The following is a 22536-nucleotide window of genomic DNA, read 5'->3' as shown; positions in this document are numbered from 1 at the left end:
GCAAGACATTCACGTACCCTCCCAACCACACTCAAACAGGCCTGCCTTCTGCTAGACCCTGTACATGTTGTCAGATTGCTCTCAGAAAAGTTACTCCATTGTAAGTTTTCTCTAGCAGTATATACATCTGTAATGGCACTGGTTGTTTTTTTTTTCTTCTAGATTGTGTTTATTGAAGCATTTATTCACTTTTTAAATTCAATTTATTGGGGTAACATTGGTTAATAAAAATATAGGTTTCAGGTGAATACATCATCTGTATATCATACTGTGTGTTTACCACTCTAAGACAAGTCTGTTTCCATCATTATTTATCCCCCTAACCTTCTTCTACAACCCCCCAACCCCTTTTCCATCTGGTAATCACCATAATGTTGTCTCTTGTCTGTGAATTTTCTTTTTTTTTCCCTTTAATCCCTTCACCATTTTTACTCAGTCTTGCAACACCCCTCCATTCTGACAGCTGTCAATCTGTTCTCTATCTGGGTGTCTGTTACTATTTTGTTTTTTAGATTATTTTGTTTATTAGATTCCATATATGAGTGAAATCATATGGTCGTGTCTTTCTCTGACTGGCTTATTTCACTTAACATAATATTCTCCAGATAAGATTCCCTCCCACTTTTTTTTTTTTTATGGCTGAGTAGTATTCCTCTGTGTAAATGTACCACAGAGAGAGAGAGAGAGAGAGAGCTGTTGTCTTACTTATTTATACATTCATTGGTTGCTTCTCATATGTGCTCTGACCAGGGATTGAACCCACAACCTTGGCGTATTGGGATTACACTCTAACCAACTGAGCAACCTGGCCAGGGCTTTACCACAGCATTTTTATCCACTCATCTACTGGTGACACTTGGGCTGCTTCCATATCTTGGCTATTATAAATAATGCTGCAATAAACACAATGGTGCATATGTTTTATATGAATTAGCATTTAGGGTTTCTTTGCATATATTCCATAAGTGGAATTGCTGGGTCATCAGGCAGTTCCATTTATAATTTTTTGAGGTAACTCCATACTGCTTTCCACATGGCTGCACTAAGTCTGCATTTCCACGAACAGTACAAAAGGGTTCCCCTTTCTACACGTCCTCACCAATACTTGTTTGTTGATTTATTGATGATAGCCATAATGACAGGTGTGAGGTGATATCTCATCGTGGTTTTAATTTGCATTTTTTTTGATGATTAGTGACATTGAGCATCTTTACATATGTCTGTTGGCCTCTTTGGAGAAGTGTCTCTTCAGGTTTTTTGCCCATTTTTTAATTGTACTGTTCTGTTTTGTTTTGTTTTTGGTGTTGTTTAACAAATTCCTTATAAATTTTGAATATTAATCCCTTATCAGATGTATCATTGGTGAATATGTTTTTCCATTCAGTGGGTGTCTTTTTATTTTGTTGATAGTTTCCTTTGCTGTGCAAAAACTTTTTAGTTTGATGTAGTCCCATTTGTTTACTTTTTGTTTACTTTTTCTTTTGTTTTCCTTTGCCCAAGGTGATGTATCAGGAAAAAATACATTGCCATGTCCAAGAGTTTACTTCCTATGTTTTTTTCTAGGATTTTTATGGTTTCAAGTCTAACATTTAAGTTTTTTATCCATTTGAGTTTATTCTTTTGTATGGCATAAGAAAGTAGTCTGGTTTTATTTATTTATTTATTTTTGCACATATCTGTCCAGTTTTCCCAACACTATTTATTGAATAGACCATCTTTACTACATTGTATGTTTTTACCTCCTTTGTCAAATATTAATTGACCATTAAGGCATGAGTTTATTCATGGACTTTCTAGTCTTTTTCATTGATCTGTATGTCTGTTTTTATGCCAATACTATGCTGTTTTGATTACCATGGTCTTTTAGTATAGTTTGATATCATGTAGTGTGATTCCTCCAACTTTGACTTTTTTTCTCAAGATTGTTGTGGCTATTCAGGGTGTTTTGTGGTTTCATATAAATTTTTGGAATATTTGTTGTAGTTCTATGAACTACTTCATTGGTATCTTGATAGGAATTGCACTGAATCTATAGGTTGCTTTGGGTAGTAGGGATGTTTTCATGATGCTAGTTATTTCTATTCATGAGCACAGTATATGCTTTCACATATTTGTATCTTCTTCAATTTCTTTCTTTAGTGTCCTATAATTTTCGGAGTATAGGTCTTTTACATCCTTTATTAAATTTATTTTAAGCAATTGTGAATGGGATTGTTTTCTTAATTTCCCTTTCTGATAGTTCTTCATTGGTGTTAAAAAATGCAACTGATTTCAGGATTTTGTATTTTACTACTTTACTGAATTCATTTATGAGTTTTAGTAGTTTTTTGATGGAGTCGTTAGGGTTCTCTTTATATAGTATCATATCATATGCAAATAATGACAGTTTTACTTCTTCCTTTCCAGTTGGATGCCTTTTATTTCTTCTTGTCTGACTGATGTGGCTAGGACTTCCAGTACTATGTTGGGTAAGAGAGGTAAAAGTGGACATCTGTCTTGTTCCCGATCTTAAGGGGAACACTTGTAGTTTCTGCCCACTGAGTATTATGTTGCCAGTAGGTTTATCATATATGGCCTTTATTGTGTTGAGGTATATTCCTTTATCACATTGAGGTATATTCCCATATTTATTATGGCCTTTATTATTACATTGAGGTATGTTCCTGCTTTTCCCACTTTGCTAAGAGTTTTTACCATAAGTGGGTGCTGGATTTTATCAAGTGCTCTGTAGTGTCTTCATCTGGTTTTGAAATTAGGATAATGCTGGCCTCGTAAAATGAGCTTGGGAGTCTTCCCTCCTCTTGAATTTTTTCTAATAGTTTGAGAAGGATAAATGGTTGTTCTTCTTTGAATGTTTGGTAAAATTAACCTGTGAAACCATCCATTCCAGGGCTTTTGCTTGTTGGAACTTTTTTTTATTACTGCTTCAATTTTACCAGTTGTAATCTGTTTGTCCCGATTCTCTGAATCATCCTGATTCAGTTTTGGAAAATTGTATGTTTGTAGGAATTTATCCATTTTGCCCAGATTGTCCAATTTATTAGCATTAGTTGTTCATAATATTTTCTTAGCATTGTTACTTCTCCTTTTTCATTTCTAATTTTATTTATTTGGGTCCTCTCTCTTTTTTTCTTTATGAGTCCGGTTAAAGGTTTGTCAAACTTCCCTGTCTAGTGTGACTTAGTTTGTTGGGGGTTGTCCTGCAAACTGAAAGGTTGCTGGTTCAATTCCCATTCACATGCCTGGGTTGCTGGTTTGGTCCCAAGTTTTAGGATGCATGTGGAAGGCAACTGATCAACATTTCTATCTCACATCAATACTTCTTTCCCTCTCTTTCTCCTTCCCTTGTCTCTCTGTGAAAAATAAAATAAAAAAATAATGGTTTGTCAATTTTGTTTATCTTTTAAAAGAAACAGCTTTTGGTTTCATTGATCTTTCATATTTTTTTAGACTCTATTTCATTTATTTCTGCTCTGATCTTTATAATTTCTTATCTTTTACTCACTTTGGACTTTGCTTTTTGTACCTTTTCTATTTCTTTTAAGTGTCAAGGTAGATTTTTTTTTTGTCTTTTGAGGTTGGCCTGTAATGTTATGAATTTCCCCTTCAGACTGCTTTCTCTGTGTCCCATAGATTTTGAGTTGTTATGTTATCATTTTCATTTGTTTCAAAGTATCTTTTGATTTCTTTCTTGATCCAATTGTTAACCCATTCATTGTTTAGTAACGTGGTATTTAGCCTCCATGTCTTAGTGTGTTTTTCACTTTTTTCCTTGGGATTGATTACTAGTTTCATGCCATTGTGGTTGGAGATGCTTGATATGATTTCAGTCTTCTTAAATTTATTGAGACTTATTTTACATTCTAACTTGTGGTCTATTCTAGAAAATGTTTCGTGGGCACTTGCACATAATGGATATTCTGCTGCTTGGAGTGAAATGCTTTGAAGATATCAATTAAACCTATCTAATCTAGTGTATCATTTAAGGCCATTGTTTTCTTACTGATTTTCTGCCCGGAAGATCTATCCATTCATGTCCATGGGGTGTTAAAATCTTCTATTTATGACTGTATTCTTGTCAAGTTCTCCCTTTATGTCCATCAAGATTTGCTTTACATATTAAGGTGCTGCTGTGTTGGGTGTGAAGCATATATTTAGATGATATGAATTACCTTTTAACACCACGCTGCATGTAATTTGGCACCCACCAAAAACAAGCTGCCTAACAGCCTAAAAATTTGGGCTTGAAAAACAATCAAAAAAGTTTTCCTTTGAAAAGTAACAACAATCAAAAAAAGAGAAAACATGTATGTATGTAGTGAATAAATATGAATTTCAAAAATTATACCACAAAAAAGTATGCTTAAATTACATATAAAGGTAGAATTAGTGAAGCAGTAATTGATCTCTCCTTTTTAGCAATAATACCAATTGACCTTCAAGCAGCTAAATTGAGTATAAGTAGTAGGTACTTGTATAACAAATAGTAAATAAATTTCTACAATTTTTATTAATGAAATTAAAAATATAATAATTATTGAGTTTAAGAGTTTGTAATACAAGTCCACTAATGAAAATAATAAATTTTTGTTGTTGTTGTAAACATATTACTTCATTGAGGCTCAACACTGGTGTTCCCTGTATTGAACCTGAATTGTTCAATTCCCTGAATTGGTGTTCCCAATTGATGGCATATGTTTTTCTGTAAAACCATTCCTAGCTACTGGGGCCATACCAAACAGGCTTTTGGCTGGATTTTGCCCATTGACTATAAATTGCAGTTATCTGTGAGGTTGACCATGTTGTCATGATTATTGGCCTTTCTTCTCCCCTTTCTGGTAGTGAATTATCCAATCCTGTCCTTTGCCCTTTTTCTGTTTTTCTAAATGTTTCTTATTCAGTAAGGAAATTCTTCATTTATTGTATTTGTTACACTTTTCACAGTTTATAATTTGTCTCATGGAGTTTTGTCACATCTTCATTGTTTTAATATTTGATACCAGCTTATAAAGTAGCTCTTGACTACTTTGAATTTATGAATCACATTAATTCTTTTAAATAAGAAGTCACTTGTAAAGGGCTAAAGAGTATGATATAAAATACAAAGTTAATTTTTTATTAATGTTTTATAGTTAGTGAAAATAATATCTAATGTACAGTAGTGCTTAATGAGAGGTATGTTAGGGAAGGGTTTTCTCACCATATATGTTTGGTATCTATTTGAAGTCTCTGCCTCACCGACCCAGGTAAGAAGGAAGCCAGTAGTAGAGGAAAAGTTAAAGATTAGAAGTAGTTTGTTGAGTTAAATTAAAGCTCTGTGGGGAATAATTAACACAATAATAGTACTTAACAGTTGTCATTAAGTTCTTTTACATGCCAGGCATACAAGCCTTGTTTTAATTTTGATGTCCGAAGGGAATTACTCATTTCATAATTTTCTGTTGCTGTGATCTGAAAGAAAGTACTGGACTGGAGGGACCATGAGTCTGATCCAGAAATGTATGTTGTATGAAAGTTTTCGGTTCTTATACAACTAATTTATTGTTTATTGATTCTATAGGATTTGATTAAACAATATAATACTTTAATAGAAGAAATGCTTCAAGTCCTCATCTATATTGTGGGTAAGATTAAAACATGTTTTGAAATAGGACATGGGTTACTTTAATTTAGAGAGAACATTGATAAGAGCTGTGATTTATCATTTCACTCTTCTCTCAATATAGCATAGAATTTTTATGTGACTGATGTGATAAATATGTTTAGAAACCCATCTTTTAAAAAAAGCACAACTATTACATTATTACTTATCAAAATCTGACTTGTAATTGTTTGGACTTGTTTATAGAGGTCTGGGATATAATTATCATAGAAATGTAGATGAAAAATACCTATACATTGAGTGCTAAACATTTTTTATATATATGAAATTTCAATGTAACATAGGTCTAAGTAAAATATATTTTATTGTGTCACTGTATTAAATTACTTTGTGAAAATATTGGCTACTTTTACTTCTGTATGTCCCATGTTATGGTCTCTATTGATTTTACCAGCTAAGTAAAAGTCCTTGACTACTCATTATGATTCTCATTTCTTATTTTACTGCAGCAGACTCTGCTTTGTATTAATAGTTCCTAATGAGGATTCTAGCCATTCGCTAAATGTAAAAACATGGGCTCATTTTACGTGTTTGTCAGAGTTAGGTGCTGGACTAGCTCCTCATCTCAGCTGGAAGTGTAGAAAGCCTCATTGCTAAGTGAGATACACATCTTCCAGGCCCTAACTGTTCCAGTCCAGAGTATTCCATAAGCAACTGATGACAAAAATGGACAAATTAAAATGTGTAAAAGATTTTTAAAAGTTGGTGATATACTTTATGAAGTTATAAAAGCTTGAGGGGATTTTTTTCTATTCTTGGAATGTTTGATAAAAAAATTTCTAATATACTGTAATTTTTCTGTTCTATATTTTTATTACTTTATTCTATTATTTTACTTTTATTGTGTTTACTCATATTTTATTGGAATTTTTTCTCCTATGTGATTTGAGTTTTAGTTAATACTTGCTATATGCCTAAATTCATTAATTTCAGGAGTCAACATTTTTAAAAACTTAAAAAAATAAGTATGTATATAATCTCTGATTTTGTAATGGGGAAAACATTAAAAAGTAGAAAAACGTTCAGATTAGGAGTCAGATGATCTAGTCTTGGCCTTATTATCAACTATCAAGAGCATGCCATTTACATTCTTCAGGTCTCAAATTCCTGATTTTTAAAATGTGAAGGTAATCTTTGTGATATCTATGGTTCCTTCTAATGCCATAGTTCTAAGGGATACTGTTTTGTTAAAAAAAAAAAAAAAGAAAGAAAGAAAAGAAAAGAAAGAAAATTACAAAGTGCTTTGCAAATATAAAGAGAAATGAATCTGTTGGAAATAAATTTAACAGAAAGTCATTCCCTGGCTAATATGTAGAATTAATCAAGTCTGTTAGGCAAAGGATTATTGTCTTTGTAATAAACCATATTACATAATAAACCATAATAAACCTTTGTATATACCATAGGACTCTGTACACATGATATTATAGTATTGAAAAGTATAGTAGTGTTATAAGGCCAGGTATTCTATGCCTTGAGGCAGTGGGAGTTAGATGCTATTATTACATCAGTGAAGTTCTCTTTAATTTATCTATTTTCTCTGTCCATTTGGTAGTTTATTGAGACGGAAAATGGAAATCTGATCATGTGAGCATTTTAGCAACATCAGTCATTCCTGATACATAAAGACATTTTTAAGTACTTTGTTTTTTAGTTTTCACTTTGTTCTTTCTTAAATAACAAGTTAAGACAAAATTGAGGAAGATCTTGAAAGAAATGCTATTATTCAATGATGGCCACTGCTCATTCAATGCCATCTGCCTTGTTTTCTGGATTTGAAACACATAGTAATTTAATTGAGGGGCCTTGTTTATAATGTGTGAGTATGTGTATGTGTACATGTGTGTTTGTATAAAAGAAAGAGAAGGCCTGGGTCTTTTAGATCTCTTCATTTTTCTTCCTCCTTTCTGCAAGTAGACATTTGTTGTTCAGTTTTAGGAATATGTCCAATAATTTATAGTCCCTCTCTCATAGGCTTAGTTTAATGCAGTGTTCTGTGCATAAGTGCTCCCACCAAGAGGTGGGAGGAGATTTAAATAGAAAGCAATGAATTGTTTTACTTTTTTTTCATTGTTTGTATTAGGAGAGCGTTACGTACCTGGAGTGGGAAATGTGACCAAAGAAGAGGTCACAATGAGAGAAATTATTCACTTGCTTTGTATTGAACCCATGCCACACAGTGCCATTGCCAAAAATTTACCCGAGAATGTAAGACCAATTTTCTTTTTTACTTCATTCACCTCAAAATGGTATAGTTTTTTTTCTTTTTTTTAATTGGAAGCTACTTTGAAGTTTTAGGAAAAGTTGTTTAGCAAATTATGCAGTGAAACTATCACCATTCATTCTATAGTGGTATAAACTTAACTTTGGACTTTTGGGCATTAGGAAACATATTAGAGATATTCTGGCTATTTAGGAGACATATTAAAGCAAAAAAACTATAATAAATTTCAGATAGTGGGGGCTATCTGAAATACTGAGATTATTTGGATCTTCTGAGAAGCAGATGTCAAGACAAAACATTGAAGATTTTATTAGGAACAGTGCTTAGGAGAGGAAGGGGTGAGGAAGCTTCCAAAGGCCAGGGTATGCAGACCATCATACTGTGTGTGATTTGAGTCTGACTCCAGGTGAAGTAAAGAGGTAAGGAATGTAGGTAGATGTGTCCTAGACTGCTGGAGAGCCTAAAGAAGGGTCTTTTGTTTTTGTTTTTAATTATATTTTATTGATTATGCTATTGTGGTTGTCCCAATTTTTCCCCCTCTGCCCCCCTCCACCCAGCACCCCCAACTCCCTTAGGCAATCCCCACACCTTTGTCCATGTCCATAGGTCATGCATATAAGTTCTTTGGCTACTCCATTTCCTATACTGTACTTTACATCCCCATGGCTATTCTGTAACTACCTATTTGTACTTCTTAATCCCCTCACCTCTTCACCTATTCCCCCATACTCCACTCTCATTTTTTGATCATCTTCTTGTTCTTAAATAAGTCATATAATAACGGTTTGGTGATGATGAACTCTGTTAGTTTTTTTCTCCTTTGGGAAGCTCTCTTTAGATGCCTTCCCATGTCTCCCAGAGTGGGCCTGTAGTGGTATCACTTATTTCCTCTAATTGGAGATCTGCAGGGTACATTTTCATGGCTGCCATGGGTGATATTTATGTTTTCTGTATATACTGGTATTTAAATAATAGTTGTAAAGGTTATGAATCTCATATTTTTTCCCTTGAGATTTAATTATGAATTAGAACAATGATTCTTAAAAGAAAATTAAACTTGTCTGTACTATCAGGGCTATCCAGAGAAGTAGAATAGAGATAAGCTTGGACTATTGGTCATGTATCTTTTTCCAGCCTCATTTAAAAAAATTAATTTATTTTTCAATTACTGGTGACATACAATATTATATTAGTTTTACGTGTACAACATAGTGATTAGACATTTATATACCTTACAAAGTGATCACCCTGATAAGTCTAGTTCTAGTTTCATTGTTAACTAATTCTTAAACTGTAACCATTTGGCATATCACTTGTATAATTATTGCATATCCATTCACCAATTTTATAATTATGAATTTTAAAATCAATTTAACTGTATTTTGCCATGTATAATGTGCTCCCATGTGTTATGCACACCCACTGTTTTTGGCGCAGACTTTCAGAAAAAAAATCTTTAGTCTTAATTTTTAAATTCAATTTATTTATTTATTCATATTTACAAAACAAAACTGATTATCATATTCCAAGGTACTATTTTGCATATGTATATTGTTACTGCTTTCTAGAGTTACACTTTTAGCTCATAGGCATAAATAAAAGAATTAAAAACATTTATATAGATACGGAAGTAGTACTTCCAATGTATAACACGCATCCTTATTTTTCCCTCAAAAATTTGAGCAAAAAAGTGCACATTATACAGGGCAAAATACATTACTTGCATTTTCCTTAGCATCCTTCTAAGCAGTAATAGCAGTGAAATAGTAGGCTTGATGTTCTTGATTTTTTTCGAATATATATTAAGATAAGTGAATATTTAAAATTTTAAAATATATAACTGTGTAATTTCACATACTACTATTAATATACATGCAATACGTTTTAAAGAAATAAAAAAGCTTTAAGGTATACCTAACCTTTCACTGCTTACCCCAAGTGTGTGTGTGTGTGTGTGTGTGTATTTTTTTTTAAAGATTTTATTTATTTATTTTTAGAAAGAGGGGAAAGGAGGAAGAAAGAGAGGGAGAGAAACATCAGTGTGTGGTTACCTCTTGCATGCCCCCTACTGGGGACCTGGCCCACAACCCAGGCATGTGCCCTGCCTGGGAATTGAACCAGGCAGGTTGGTTTGCAGGTTGGGACTCAATCCACTAAGCCACACCAGCCGGGGCCCAAGTATTTATTTTTAAAGGAATCTTTTTTTTTTTTTTAATCCTCACTCCAGGATAGGCTTATTGATTTTAGAGAGAGAAGAAGAGGGGGAAAGTGGGATGGAGGGAGAGAGACAGAAACATCAATGTGAGAGAGAAACATCTATCTGTTGCAACTCAATCAGGGATTGAACCTGCAACATTTTGATATATAGGACAGTGCCACCCAGCCAGGGCTAAGGAGTCTTTCTTAATTTTTGAAAGACTGTAGGAGTCTATAATCTTAGATTAGTCTTGACTAGGTCCTTATCATGATTTTTAATTACTTCATTAAAAATTCCTTGTTCAATTGTTGGAGAGGTTGTGGAGAAAAGGGAACCTTAGTGCACTGTTGGTGGGATTGCAGACTGGTACAACCACTATGGAAAACAGTATGGAATTTCCTCAGAAAACTAAAAATGGATCTGCCTTTTGACCTGGCAATTCCACTGCTAGGATTATACCCTAAGAACCCTGAAACACCAATCCAAAAGAACCTATGCACTCCAATGTTCATAGCAGCACAATTTACAATAGCCAAGTGCTGGAAGCTACCTAGGTGCCCATCAGCAAATGAATGGATCAAAAAACTGGCACATTTACACAATGGAATTCTATGCAGCAGAAAGAAAGAAGGAGCTCCTACCTTTTGCGACAGCATGGACGGAACTGGAAAGCATTATGCTAAGTGAAACAAGCCAGGTGGTGAAAGAGAAATACCATATGATCTCACCTTTAACAGGAACCTAATCAACAAAACAAACAAGCAAAATATAACCAAAGACACTGAACTTGAGAGCAGGCCAATAGTGAACAGAGGGCAGAGGGGAGAGAATTTAAGGTGAAAAGGGTGAAGGGTTTGCAGGAACAATTATGAAGGATACATAGACAATAATGGGGGTGTGGAAACGGGAGGGAGGTAGGGAGGGGTGGGAGGTTGGGCTGGGGTGGAGGGAAAAGGCAGAAAACCGTACTTGAACAACAATAAAAAAAATAAATCCTTGTTCATTTTGGCCAAGATGGAGGCATAGGTAGATACACTTTGCCTCCTCACACAACCAAAATAAGGACAACAACAAATGTAAAAACAAAAAACAACCAGAACTGCCCCAAAATCGAACTGTATGGAAGTCTGACAACCAAGGAATTAAAGAAGAAACATTCATCTAGACTGGTAGGAAGGGTGGAGAGGGGCAGCTGGGACAGAGAGGATGTGCAGCAAGGCGGCAGCTGGCAGTCCCACATTTGCATGTGGATAAACTAGGAGGAACATCTGGGGATTGAGACAGACCACGTAACTGAGAGTTCCAGCATGGGAAAAGAAATCCTAAAACCTTCTGGCTGTAAAAATCTGCGGGGGTTGTGGTGGCAGAAGAAACTCCCAGCCTCGCAGGAGGGTTTGTTGGAGAGACCCACAGGGTCCTAGAGCATACACAATCCCAACCACCTGAGAATCAGCACCAGAAAGACCCAATTTGCTTGTGGGTTTTGGAGGAAGTGACTGAAAGTAGGATAAAAGCAGAGCAAGCAGCATTGTTCCCTCTCGGACCCCTCTCCCACAAATAGCGCTACAACCCAATAAAGTGGCTTGCCCCGCCCTGGCAAATACCTAAGGCTCTGCCCCTTATAACATAATAGGTGCACCAAAACAAAGACATATGGCCCAAATGAATGAACAGATCCAAACTCCAGGAAAAAAACTAAGCAAGGAACAAATAGCCAACCTATTACATTCAGAGTTCAAAACACTGGTAGTCAGGGTGCTCACAGAAATGGTTGAGTATGGCTGCAAAATAGAGGAAGAAATGAAGGCTATGCAAAATGAAATAAAGCAAATATACCAGAAACCAACAGTGAAGGAAAGGAAACTTGAACTCAAATCAATGATTTGGACCATAAGGAAGAAATAAGCATTCAACCAGAACAGAATGAAGAAATAAGAATTCAAAAAAAACGAGGAGAGGCCTAGGAACCTCCGGGACATCTTTAAATGTTCTAACATCAGAGTCATAAAGGTGCCAGAAGGAGTAGAGGAGGAGTAAGAAATTGAAAACTTATTTGAAAAAATAATGAAGGGGAACTTCCCTAGTTAGGAAAAGGAAATAGACTTCCAGGAAGTCTAGGAAGCTCAGAGAGTCCCCAAGAAGTTCGACCCAAGGAAGCATACACCAAGGCACATTGTACTTATATTACTCAAGATTAAAAACAAGGAGAGAATCTTAAAAGCATCCAGAGAAAAGGAGACGGTTACCTACAAAGGAGTTCCCATGACTGTCAGCTGATTTCTCAAAAGAAATCTTATAGTGAAGAAGTGACTGGAAAGAAGAATTTGAAGTCATGAAAGGCAAGGACCTACATCCAAGATTACGCTATGCAGCAAAGCTATCATTTAGAATGGAAGGGCAGATAAAGTGCTTCCCAGATAAAGTAAAGTTAAAGGAGTTCATCATCACCAAGCTCTTATTATATGAAATGTTAAAGGGACTTACCTAAGAAAAAGAAGATCAAAACCATGAACAGTAAAATGACAACAAACTCACAACTATCAACAGCTGAACCTAAAAAACAAAAACAAGAACTAAGCAAACTACTAGAACAGGAACAGAATCACAGAAATGGAGATCACATGGAGGGTTAACAATGGTCGGGGAAAAGGGGAGAATGGGGGAGGGAAGGTACAGGGAATAAGAAGCATAAATAGTAGATACAAAATAAACGGGGAGGTTAAGAATAGTATAGGAAATGGGGAAGCCAAAGAACTTATATGTAAGACCCATGGACATGAACTAAGGTAGGAAATGCTGGTGGTAGGGGGGTACAGGACAGAGGGGAATAAAGGGAAGGAAAAAAATGGGACAACTTTAATTGCATAATCAGTAAAATATAGTAAAAATGTTTAAAAAATCCTTGTTCAAAGAAATGTTCAGGCCAATTAGGAAAAATATATATAATATAATTGCAGAAGACAGAATACATTTGGACATCTACATAAGTGTTTTGCTATAGACCCTATTTTGTTACCATGATTTTAGGAATTAGTACATCAAGGGCATGTTCTTAAATGGTTTGGGTTATGAACATACCATGTAAAAATAAGTTCTTATCTTTGAACTATTGATTGTGTGTATACATGCATTTGAAAGCAGACTTAGACAAAATTCCTAAGCAGTTTATACATAGGTCTTACCTCTGTTAAGAAATTGTTCCCTCCAAACAAAGCTGATTTGGTTAGAACTAATTTGTTTTAAAGATTTTATTTATTTATTTTTAGACAGAGGGGAAGGGAGGGAGAAAGAGAGGGAGAGAAACATTAATGTTTGGTTGCCTCTCCCGTGCCCCATCCTGGGCCCCTGGCTCACAACCTAGACATGCGCCCTGACTGGGAATTGAACCGACGTCACATTGTTTCACAGGCCAGGGCTCATTCCACTGACCCACACCAGCCAGGACTTGAACTAATATTTTATGTTGGAAATTGATCTTTTATTTATTGTGTATAAAGTACTTCAGGAATGTTATTGAAAATGTATTTTATTTCATAGTAAGGAAAGAAAAAGTCATTATATGAAGGTAAAAATGACAAAAATATTGTTTCAACAGGAAAATAATGAAACTGGCTTAGAGAATGTCATAAACAAAGTGGCCACATTTAAGTAAGTACTTAATGGTTATACTTATTCTGAAAGTAGAGGAACTTTGTTTTTGTACTTTGGATACAATGTAGAAGTTCTGAAGTTCTTGTCTGAACTCCTAAGAACAAGAATAGAGTACCGATTAGAAGGAGAACAAGGGACAGACCGTAGGCACTTAGTACACATTTGTTGAAGAAGTGACTGTTTTGTGCAGGTGAATGAGAAATACCTGTATGTGTGATATTTAGTGACTTAGTACATAATAAAGAAACCTTTTCCATAGTCTCTCCCATCAACTAAATCGTGACTTAACTTATTTTATAAATGCTTTTTTTTTCTTTTTTAAAATCCTCACTGGAGGATTTTTTTTTATTGATGTTATTTTTAGAGAGAGAGGAAGGGAGAGAGATATACATAAGAGAAACATCAATGTGAGAGAGAAACATTGATTGGTTGCCTCCCATACACACCCTGACTGGGGATCAATCCAGCAACATAGGTATGTGCCCTGACCAGGAATTGAACCCGCAGCCTTTTGGTGCACAGGATGAAGCTGCAACCAACTGAGCCACCTGGCCAGGGCATGAGTTATTTATTCTAGAAATTTTATTCTGTTAAATTTATTTTAAAAATTTTCATTTTATGTATTAATTTTAGACTTTAGCATGTTTATTTTTGTTTTGTTGTTTTTTGTTTGTTTTTAAAAAGAATTGTTAGTGAACCTGGAGCAGATTTGATACATAACCAATTTTAAATTTACATATTTTAATTCAATTTGGAAATGTTTCCTCATACACACATATACAGAAAAAATGGTATGCAGCAATTGTCCTAAGGCGATGATTTTGAACTGGTGTGCTACAGGAATTTTTTTTGAATTTTTATTTATTCATTTAGAAAGTGAGTGGGAGAGAAAGAGAGAAACATCAATTTGTTGTTTTACTTATTCAGGCATTCATTGATTGATTCTTGTATTTTTGTACGTGCCCTGACTGAGGATCCAACCTGCATCCTTGACATATAAGGATGATGCTCTAACCAACTGAGCTACCCTAGTCAGGGCCATCAAAAATGTTTAAAACATGCAATACCTGACCACTTAGGGGCACTGACTTCTTTTCCCTCAGATTGTCAAATAAAAACATAACAATAGCCAACACAACAACAGACATCTGGTGTGAATAAGTCAAAATTATTCCTATTTTTTTGGTCAGATGGGCAAAAAATATTTTTTGTTGATGTGCCACAGAATTTTGTAATTAGTTTATATGTGGTATGAATGATGAAAAAGGTTGAAAATCTCTGTCCTTAAGGTAAAATACAGTTACCTTAAACTGTTGTATTTCTACCTAAGGTTGAAAAATTGTTTATCCTAAACATGGAAACCCTTAGTAGGTTTCAAACTGTATTTTATAATCCTTCAATTTTTTGAGATATAAAATGGAAATAAGATTTTAGTGGGTAAATGTTTGAAATGTGGAATTTAAAAAAATTGAAACTGGTAGGGAATTTGTACTTGTTATAGTATTGTATTTATAGATAAATTACTAGTTTCAAATAACTTTAAAAATAGGATGTAGCTTTTTTAGTGCTATAAATATGTTCAGTGAACTATTTCAATTAAGAATTAGATGGAAATAAAATGCAGTTTAAATGTGCAGAGGAAATAATTGTGTACTCCTTTTGGCCTTGATGCTTTTCCTAGTGATGTGTAGAGGATTCAACACTATATTTTTATCAACTATTTGTTGAGGACATCATGTCTCACTACCAGTTTAGATTTGATCTTAAGATAATAAAATGTGCTTTAGTTGAACACACAACCTTTAGGCGTCAGAGGCTAAAAAAGAAGCCTTAGGGGTTTATGAAGGGTATGGTATAAGTTCTATGTACTATAAAATAAACTTCCTCAGATTTGGTTGAATTCCATAATTATGAAACGCAGCTTAGCTGTTATCAGGACTTTGAGCATGCAGTGTACGTTTTTAGTTTTACTGTTGGAATGAAAGTTCTCATTTCAATTTAAGCAAGCTGAATGAGATATAATTACGTTTTCTTCCTCTAGATTTTGACTTTTAGATTAATTTTTAGGTTCTTATTTTGTCTGTATTCTATACTTCAAGAACACTGCAGTTCATCTCTGTATTTTCTGTTTATTTAGGAAACCAGGTGTATCAGGCCATGGAGTTTATGAACTGAAAGATGAATCATTGAAAGACTTCAATATGTACTTTTATCATTACACCAAAACACAGCATAGCAAGGTAGGAAGAGGTGTCCTCTTCAGAAAATAAACCTAAAATGCTTTATGCTCTCTGACTCCACAGAAAGATTTCTAGTTTTTCTGTAGCTTCGTACTGGTTCTCATTAATAGTGAGCATTATCTCACCCAAGAAATTAAAATTGAATCATTAGTATCAAGTATATAGGCAATATTCAAATTTTCATGATTATGCCAGGACAGACTCTAGGGGAATATTATTGACTGAAACAGTGGGCACCAGTTCTTGAGGAGGGATATTTCCCATATGTTTTGCAGTGGCCTTCCTTAGGACAGACATTTTGTTTCTAGAACCAGGTAGCATTTGGAACATACACTTCAGTATGTAAAATACTTTGGTAGGTTGATGGATCTTTCCTGCCTGCTTCACAGTATTCCATTTGTTTCATGCTTGACAAGCAGTATATTTAAAGATAGACTTTTTTTTTAAATATATAGGCTGAACATATGCAGAAGAAAAAGAGAAAACAAGAAAACAAAGATGAAGGTAAAAAGTGAGATTCTGAATTGACTCATTTTGACTATTTTCTGTGGTTTTGTTATCAGCCCAGTGTATAGTGTTTTGTTGTTTATTTAGAGTGGGCAGTTAATGCAAGTGCAAAGAACCATTTGTTTCTTATTCACGTACTAAGATATGACCTACATCAGTGGTGATAGAATTTTAAATTTATAGCAAATGGAGTTTATTTTTGGATGATTGACATAGTGACATATTTTTTTGACATTGATGTTTTCAGTGCTTTAAATGTAACAGAAATCATGTGTTGTTTTTGCATGTAATCTATGATTTTGACATTTGTAATTTAGCATGTAGAATAACCCAAATAAAAATGTACCTGTTTGTCTCTTCTGCCATCCATCTCCCACCCACTGTAGCATTACCACCACCACCACCTCCTGAATTCTGCCCTGCTTTCAGCAAAGTGGTTAACCTTCTAAATTGTGATGTCATGATGTACATTCTCAGGACCGTATTTGAGCGGGCATTAGACACAGAGTCTAACTTGTGGACTGAAGGGATGCTCCAGATGGTGTGTATATGCTGAAATGTTTTCTCTCCTTCATAGAGCTCATGGTGGTCTGGAGAAGATTCCTGGTCTAACTTGAGTCAGAACCACAACTAGAGCACCTGAGACTCAGAGGTCATTATAAATAGCTTAGGTGTGGCACAGATTTTCTTAGTGACACATTCTCATATTTTTAGCATCCTTATTCTTGGGAACCATTTATATTCTTTTAAAAAGCCCGCTCCTTCTAATAATGTGGTATGTTACTATTGTATCATAATTTTCTCTTATTTTTTTATTTCACTTGTATTATGAAGAGACAGTATTATAGAGATTTGATAACACACAGGTCTAGGCTTGAATCTTGCATTATCCCATGTCCTGTTAGGAAGAACGAATAATTTTCTCATTGGTAAAATAGGTATAAGTGTAGTTATTTCGTAGAGTTTTGAAAATTAGCTCATTAAGTAAAAGCAGGTATTTTTTTTCTCGATGCTATTATAGATGCATTACTTAATAATGTCACCTTTGGCGGCTGGAATTATATATTTATTTAGCACCTACCTCACTAAGTTTTCTTTTGTCCTTGGCTGTTGTTGGTCCGGAGGCTCTAAATGCTGTCATACTATATGTGTATCTTAATTTTTGTAACAATAGTAGATAAGTGAAGTAAAAAAGTTTTTGTACCGTATGGCTGTATTTGAAATCAAAAGTTAAAACTTCTCTCACCGCTTCTCAGTGCTCTACCTAGGAGATGAGCACTGTGAGAGGTTTGTACCTCCTGCAGATCATTCTACGTTAATGTGTATAGGCCTACCTCAATCTTAATGGCTGCATATTCCATTGTATGGTTATCTATAATGCCTTTAACCAGTCTCCTATTAATAGATATTTATATTCCTTTTAGGTCTTTGTATAACAGAGAACACTAAAATGAGAATCCTTGTGCAAATATCTTTGTATGCTTAAGTGACTGTACCTATCATACTGTTTCCTAGTACTGGGTCTGTATCTTTACATTTTTTATAGATATTGTCAAATTGGCTTCCAAAAATGTTATACTCATTGACTCTCCCATCACCAGTGTGGTAAAAAATGCCTGCTTCTCGACACATTTGCCACCTTTTATTCTAGTAAATGCTATTTTTTTTTTGCCACTCTAATAGGTGAAAAATAGGAGATCATGCTTCAACTCACATTTCTTTAATTTTAAGTGAAGTTAAACATATCTCGTATGTGTATTTATCATTTCTCTTTCTGTAAACTGCTGATTTGTAAACTTTGCCTATTTTTTACCAATTGGATTGGTTATTTTTGTACCTTCATTTAAAATATATTTGCTTGAAGAAGCACAGCTTTAAAGATATTTTCATATATTTCTCCTTTAGGCATTTCATATTCTGGCATTGGGCTTACTAGAAGAAAAACAACAGCTTCAAAAAGCCCCTGAAGAAGAAGTGACATTTGACTTTTACCATAAGGCTTCAAGTATGTTTTAGTCTGAGGGAATGATAATGTGTTCTTCTGGCACTGTCTTCAACTTGGAAGAGCAGGATAAGTTTAGATTATATTTTTATTAAATGCTACCTGATCAAGACAGTTTTTTCAGAGCACATTCCAGGGATATAGATTATAAGACCAAGAGGAGAAAAGCATCTTATTTCTGTTTACACACTGTATTTTCTAGATCCTTGAAGACATCATAAATCTACTCAGTTTATGGATATAACTGCTCCCACTTTCATATTTTTGGAGTTTTGGTTCTTACTTAAGGATCTTTGACTAGACAGCCATGTGGAAGAAAGACAAGAGACAGATTATTAGCTTTCACTTAGCAGCCTCAGTGGAAAATAAACAAGAGAGACTTAAAGTAATTCAAGTTATTAAGTTGTTTAATTCAATACTTAGTACTTCATGTAATTGCAGATTCTTCCATTAAAAACTTAATGTAGTTAAGGGATTGATTATAATCTTTGGTTATCAATTCGAATGATATTAACTATAAATTATAATTTATACATAATTATGAAGATATATATTGTGATATGTAATTTTTTGTGTTTTATAAAAGGATTAGGAAGTTCGTCCATGAATGCTCAGAATATACAAATGCTTTTGGAAAAACTCAAAGGAATTCCCCAGTTAGAAGGCCAGAAGGACATGATAACATGGATACTCCAGGTAAACCTGGAAAATAACTGATTATATCTTGGTTTATTTATTTGAGAATACTCTGCTTTCCTCCAAAATTAAACCACTATGTTCTTGTGAGGTCATTTACTACTGGTTTTTTATGATTAATCCTATGTTTTCATGTTAGTAATTATATTTTCACTATGTTTTAGTGAAGTATTTTTTCTTTTTTTTAAAGATGTTATTTATTTATTCTTAGGAAGGGAGGGAGAAAGAGAGGGAGAGAAACATCAATGTGTGGTTGCCTCTCACATGCCCCCGCTGGGGACCTGGCCCACAACCCAGGGTTGTGCTCTGACTAGGAATCGAACCAGCGAGCCTTTGGTTTGCAGGACGGTGCTCAATCCAGTGAGCCGTACCAGCCAGTGCTTTATGAAGTTTTTTTTAAAAACAAATGAAAATGTGTCACTTAGTTAATATGTATTGAATCTTACTATGTGCTGTGCTCATTTCTAGACTCTGAACGAGATAGATAAGGTGCTTGCTATCATGGAGCACATATACTGATTGAGACACAGACAGTGAACAAGAAAATACCAGGGTAATGCAGATGAGTAGAGGGTATCTTTAGATGGGTAATCAGAAAAGGTCTCTGTTAGGAGGTGACGCTGGAACTTAATGACATGAAGCCAGTCTTATAAGAATCTGGAAGAGTACTCTAGAAAGAAGGAACAGTAAAGTAAAAGCTCTAAGGTGGCCAGAAAGAAGGCCAGCATGACTGCCATACAAGGGGGAGAGGGAGAGAATCGTAGGCAACAAGGTCAGGGGGCAGCCAGCAGCCAGGTCATATAGGATCTGACAGGTCAGGTTAAAGTGGTGGATTTTATTTTTGAGTACAGTGGGAAACCATTGAAGGATTTTAAGTGACAATATCTGGTCTATATTTTTACAAGGTCATTGTCTGCTATGGGGTAAATGGATTATAAGGGACAAAAGTAAATTTCAGGGAGACTATTAGAAGACTATTGCAGTATTCTTGGTAGAAGTGAGCATGACCTATAAGCTAGGATGCAGATGGTAAGAAGCTGAACTGATTCAGGTATAATTTGTTGGTAGAATCTATAGAACTTGCTAATAGATTTGATGGAAGGGGATGAGGGAAATCAAGGAGTCAGAGATGACTCCTGGATCTGGAACTTGAACTGTTGAGTAGATGGCAGTGCCTTTGGGGAGGAGTGCCTAAGGGGTAGGGAGATAGGCCAGGGTTGTTACTTTAATGGAAAACCCTCCGCATGGAAACATGAAGCCAAGGTTATGGAGTTTCCCCTCACTGCGCTTATTAAATATTCTGATGTTATCCGCTAGATAACTGGTTTGGTAATTAAGATATAGAATGGTTATTTTCCGCAGTCATATCAGTGGAGATCTTTGTACTGATTTGTACTTCAAGAAGTCAGCTCTTTTTATTACTTAATCAGAGACACTCCTTAAGCAAGCTTAATGTAATCAGATATGTATTGTTAAGCCCTGGCTGGTGTAGCTCAGTGGATTGAGCACGGGCTTGCAAACCAAAGGGTCGCTGTTTGATTCCCAGACAGGGCACATGCCTGGGTTGAAGGCCACGTCCCCAATGGGGGCCACCTGAGAGGCAACCACACATGGATGTTTCTCTCCCTCTCTCTCCTTCCCTTCTCCCTCTCTAAAAATAAATAAATAAAATCTTCATAAAAATAAAATAAAATTATTAAGATTTCTCTCAAAATAGATTCTATGAGTATTTAGTATTAAATTTACTGACATAATCATTTAAAAATATAAAACCAAAGCAGAAACAAAAGAAGTAGTTGTTAACTACATCTACCTTTATTAAGAAAGTAAATTGAAGGCCCTGGCCAGGTGGCTAGGTGAGTTGGTTAGAGCATGGTCCTGATACAACACCATGGTTGCGGGTTTGATCCCTGGTCTGGGCACATATGAGAATCAACCAATGAGGTAAGTAAGTGGAACAATAAGTCAATAGCGCGCTCTCTCTCTCTCCCCCTCTCCCCACCCCCCAAAACCATTCAATCGATAAAGATTTCAAATAATAAAAAAAGAAAGTAAATTGAACTGTCATTTAGTTCAACATTTATATTCTACAGACAAGGTATTATAAACTAAAGATTTATTCCAAGTACCTGCTCTTATAAACATTAGGTATTTTATCCAAATGCTTAATATAAAGTTGTGTTGTAAGTTCCTCGTGGGAGAATTTTCCACATGAGACTGAGGCTCCTTCTAAATATTAGTCAGTTTATGGATACATCATCATAGTGCTGAAACCATGATATTTGGTAAAAAGAATGAGGTAGCTGTTGTGGAAACACCTCCAAAGATAAATGATTAAATGAAAATGGAACAGAGAAAACAGCAATCCTGTATATAGCAGGATTGCTTTTTATGAGAATATATTTAAATATAAAGAATTAATTTTTTTTTACTTTTCCTGGCAAAAGCAGAGGTATGGTCACACCTACAGACTAATCAGTTGATTTTGCTACCTGCACTGCAACCTCCTTCTTAGCTGGATTGCTAATCAATTAGGGGAGGTGTCTGTCACAGTCAGGAGTCACTTTGTGCACATGGGTGCGCGTGCGCGTGTGTGTATAAGTGTGTGTAGCTTAAGTCAAAGACGTTGGAGACTTGGTGACAAGATCAGATGAGTGCATTTTTCTGTTCCTGGTCAATGTAACCAAATTTTTTAACATTTACTTTTCAGATGTTTGACACAGTGAAGCGATTAAGAGAGAAATGTTGCTTCATTGTAGCAACTACATCAGGATCAGAATCTATTAAGAATGATGAGGTAATAACTTTATAATAATGGTAACATTCATCTCTCTGTCTTTGAACTTTGCTGATATCAGGAAGCTGCTTCTTTTTGTTAGAAGGAACCTGTTTGTTGTAAAGTATGTGAGATGTCCATCTTCTATCGTTCAGCAATTAGTGGTGCTTGACATGTAGTTATCCAGTATAATACATGTATTTTACAAAGGTGGAGGAAATAGATGTGCAATGGAGCTCTGTTGGAAATAATTTATTAATTTAAATGATGTTTTAATATCCAAAAGTGGGGTTTGCCTTATATTCCACAGCTCCTTATAATTTAATCAGCAGCACTCTTAGTGGAGCATAAAATAATGATACAGCTTAGATTCAGTGAAATGCAATAATATTTAGCTATAAATTTCCTTAATAAATCAAATTTTGATGATTTTAATCTTAAAATTATTAGAGTATTATTACTTGTAGTTATTTGCTATCCTTCATAAAAGGAAGACACTGGGCTTAAGTTAGACTACACAATAAATAAACGCCAGTACATCTCAGTAATATTGTTCAAGTTCTCATCTTAGCAACATGTCT

The 22536-nt window shown here is 34.9% G+C and overlaps 1 protein-coding gene across 1 annotated transcript in view; it reads left to right on the top strand.

The window, feature by feature from the left end:
- Positions 1–22536, top strand: part of UBR1 (ubiquitin protein ligase E3 component n-recognin 1) — a 127291-nt gene that overhangs the window by 57611 nt on the left and 47144 nt on the right. Inside the window, exons 20-28 of the mRNA XM_024568473.4 lie at positions 5561–5624; positions 7746–7870; positions 13679–13731; positions 15872–15974; positions 16430–16478; positions 16868–17022; positions 18387–18486; positions 19070–19179; positions 21890–21976. Coding sequence (XP_024424241.2) covers positions 5561–5624; positions 7746–7870; positions 13679–13731; positions 15872–15974; positions 16430–16478; positions 16868–17022; positions 18387–18486; positions 19070–19179; positions 21890–21976 — 846 coding nt within the window. The remainder of the gene's footprint in view (positions 1–5560; positions 5625–7745; positions 7871–13678; positions 13732–15871; positions 15975–16429; positions 16479–16867; positions 17023–18386; positions 18487–19069; positions 19180–21889; positions 21977–22536) is intronic.

The sequence above is a fragment of the Desmodus rotundus genome, chromosome 7 (genome assembly GCF_022682495.2).
Source record: "Desmodus rotundus isolate HL8 chromosome 7, HLdesRot8A.1, whole genome shotgun sequence".
NCBI classification, from domain to species: Eukaryota; Metazoa; Chordata; class Mammalia; order Chiroptera; family Phyllostomidae; genus Desmodus; species Desmodus rotundus.
The sequence above is the reverse complement of the archived record's forward strand: the minus strand, read 5'-3'. Positions and strand labels throughout refer to the sequence as shown.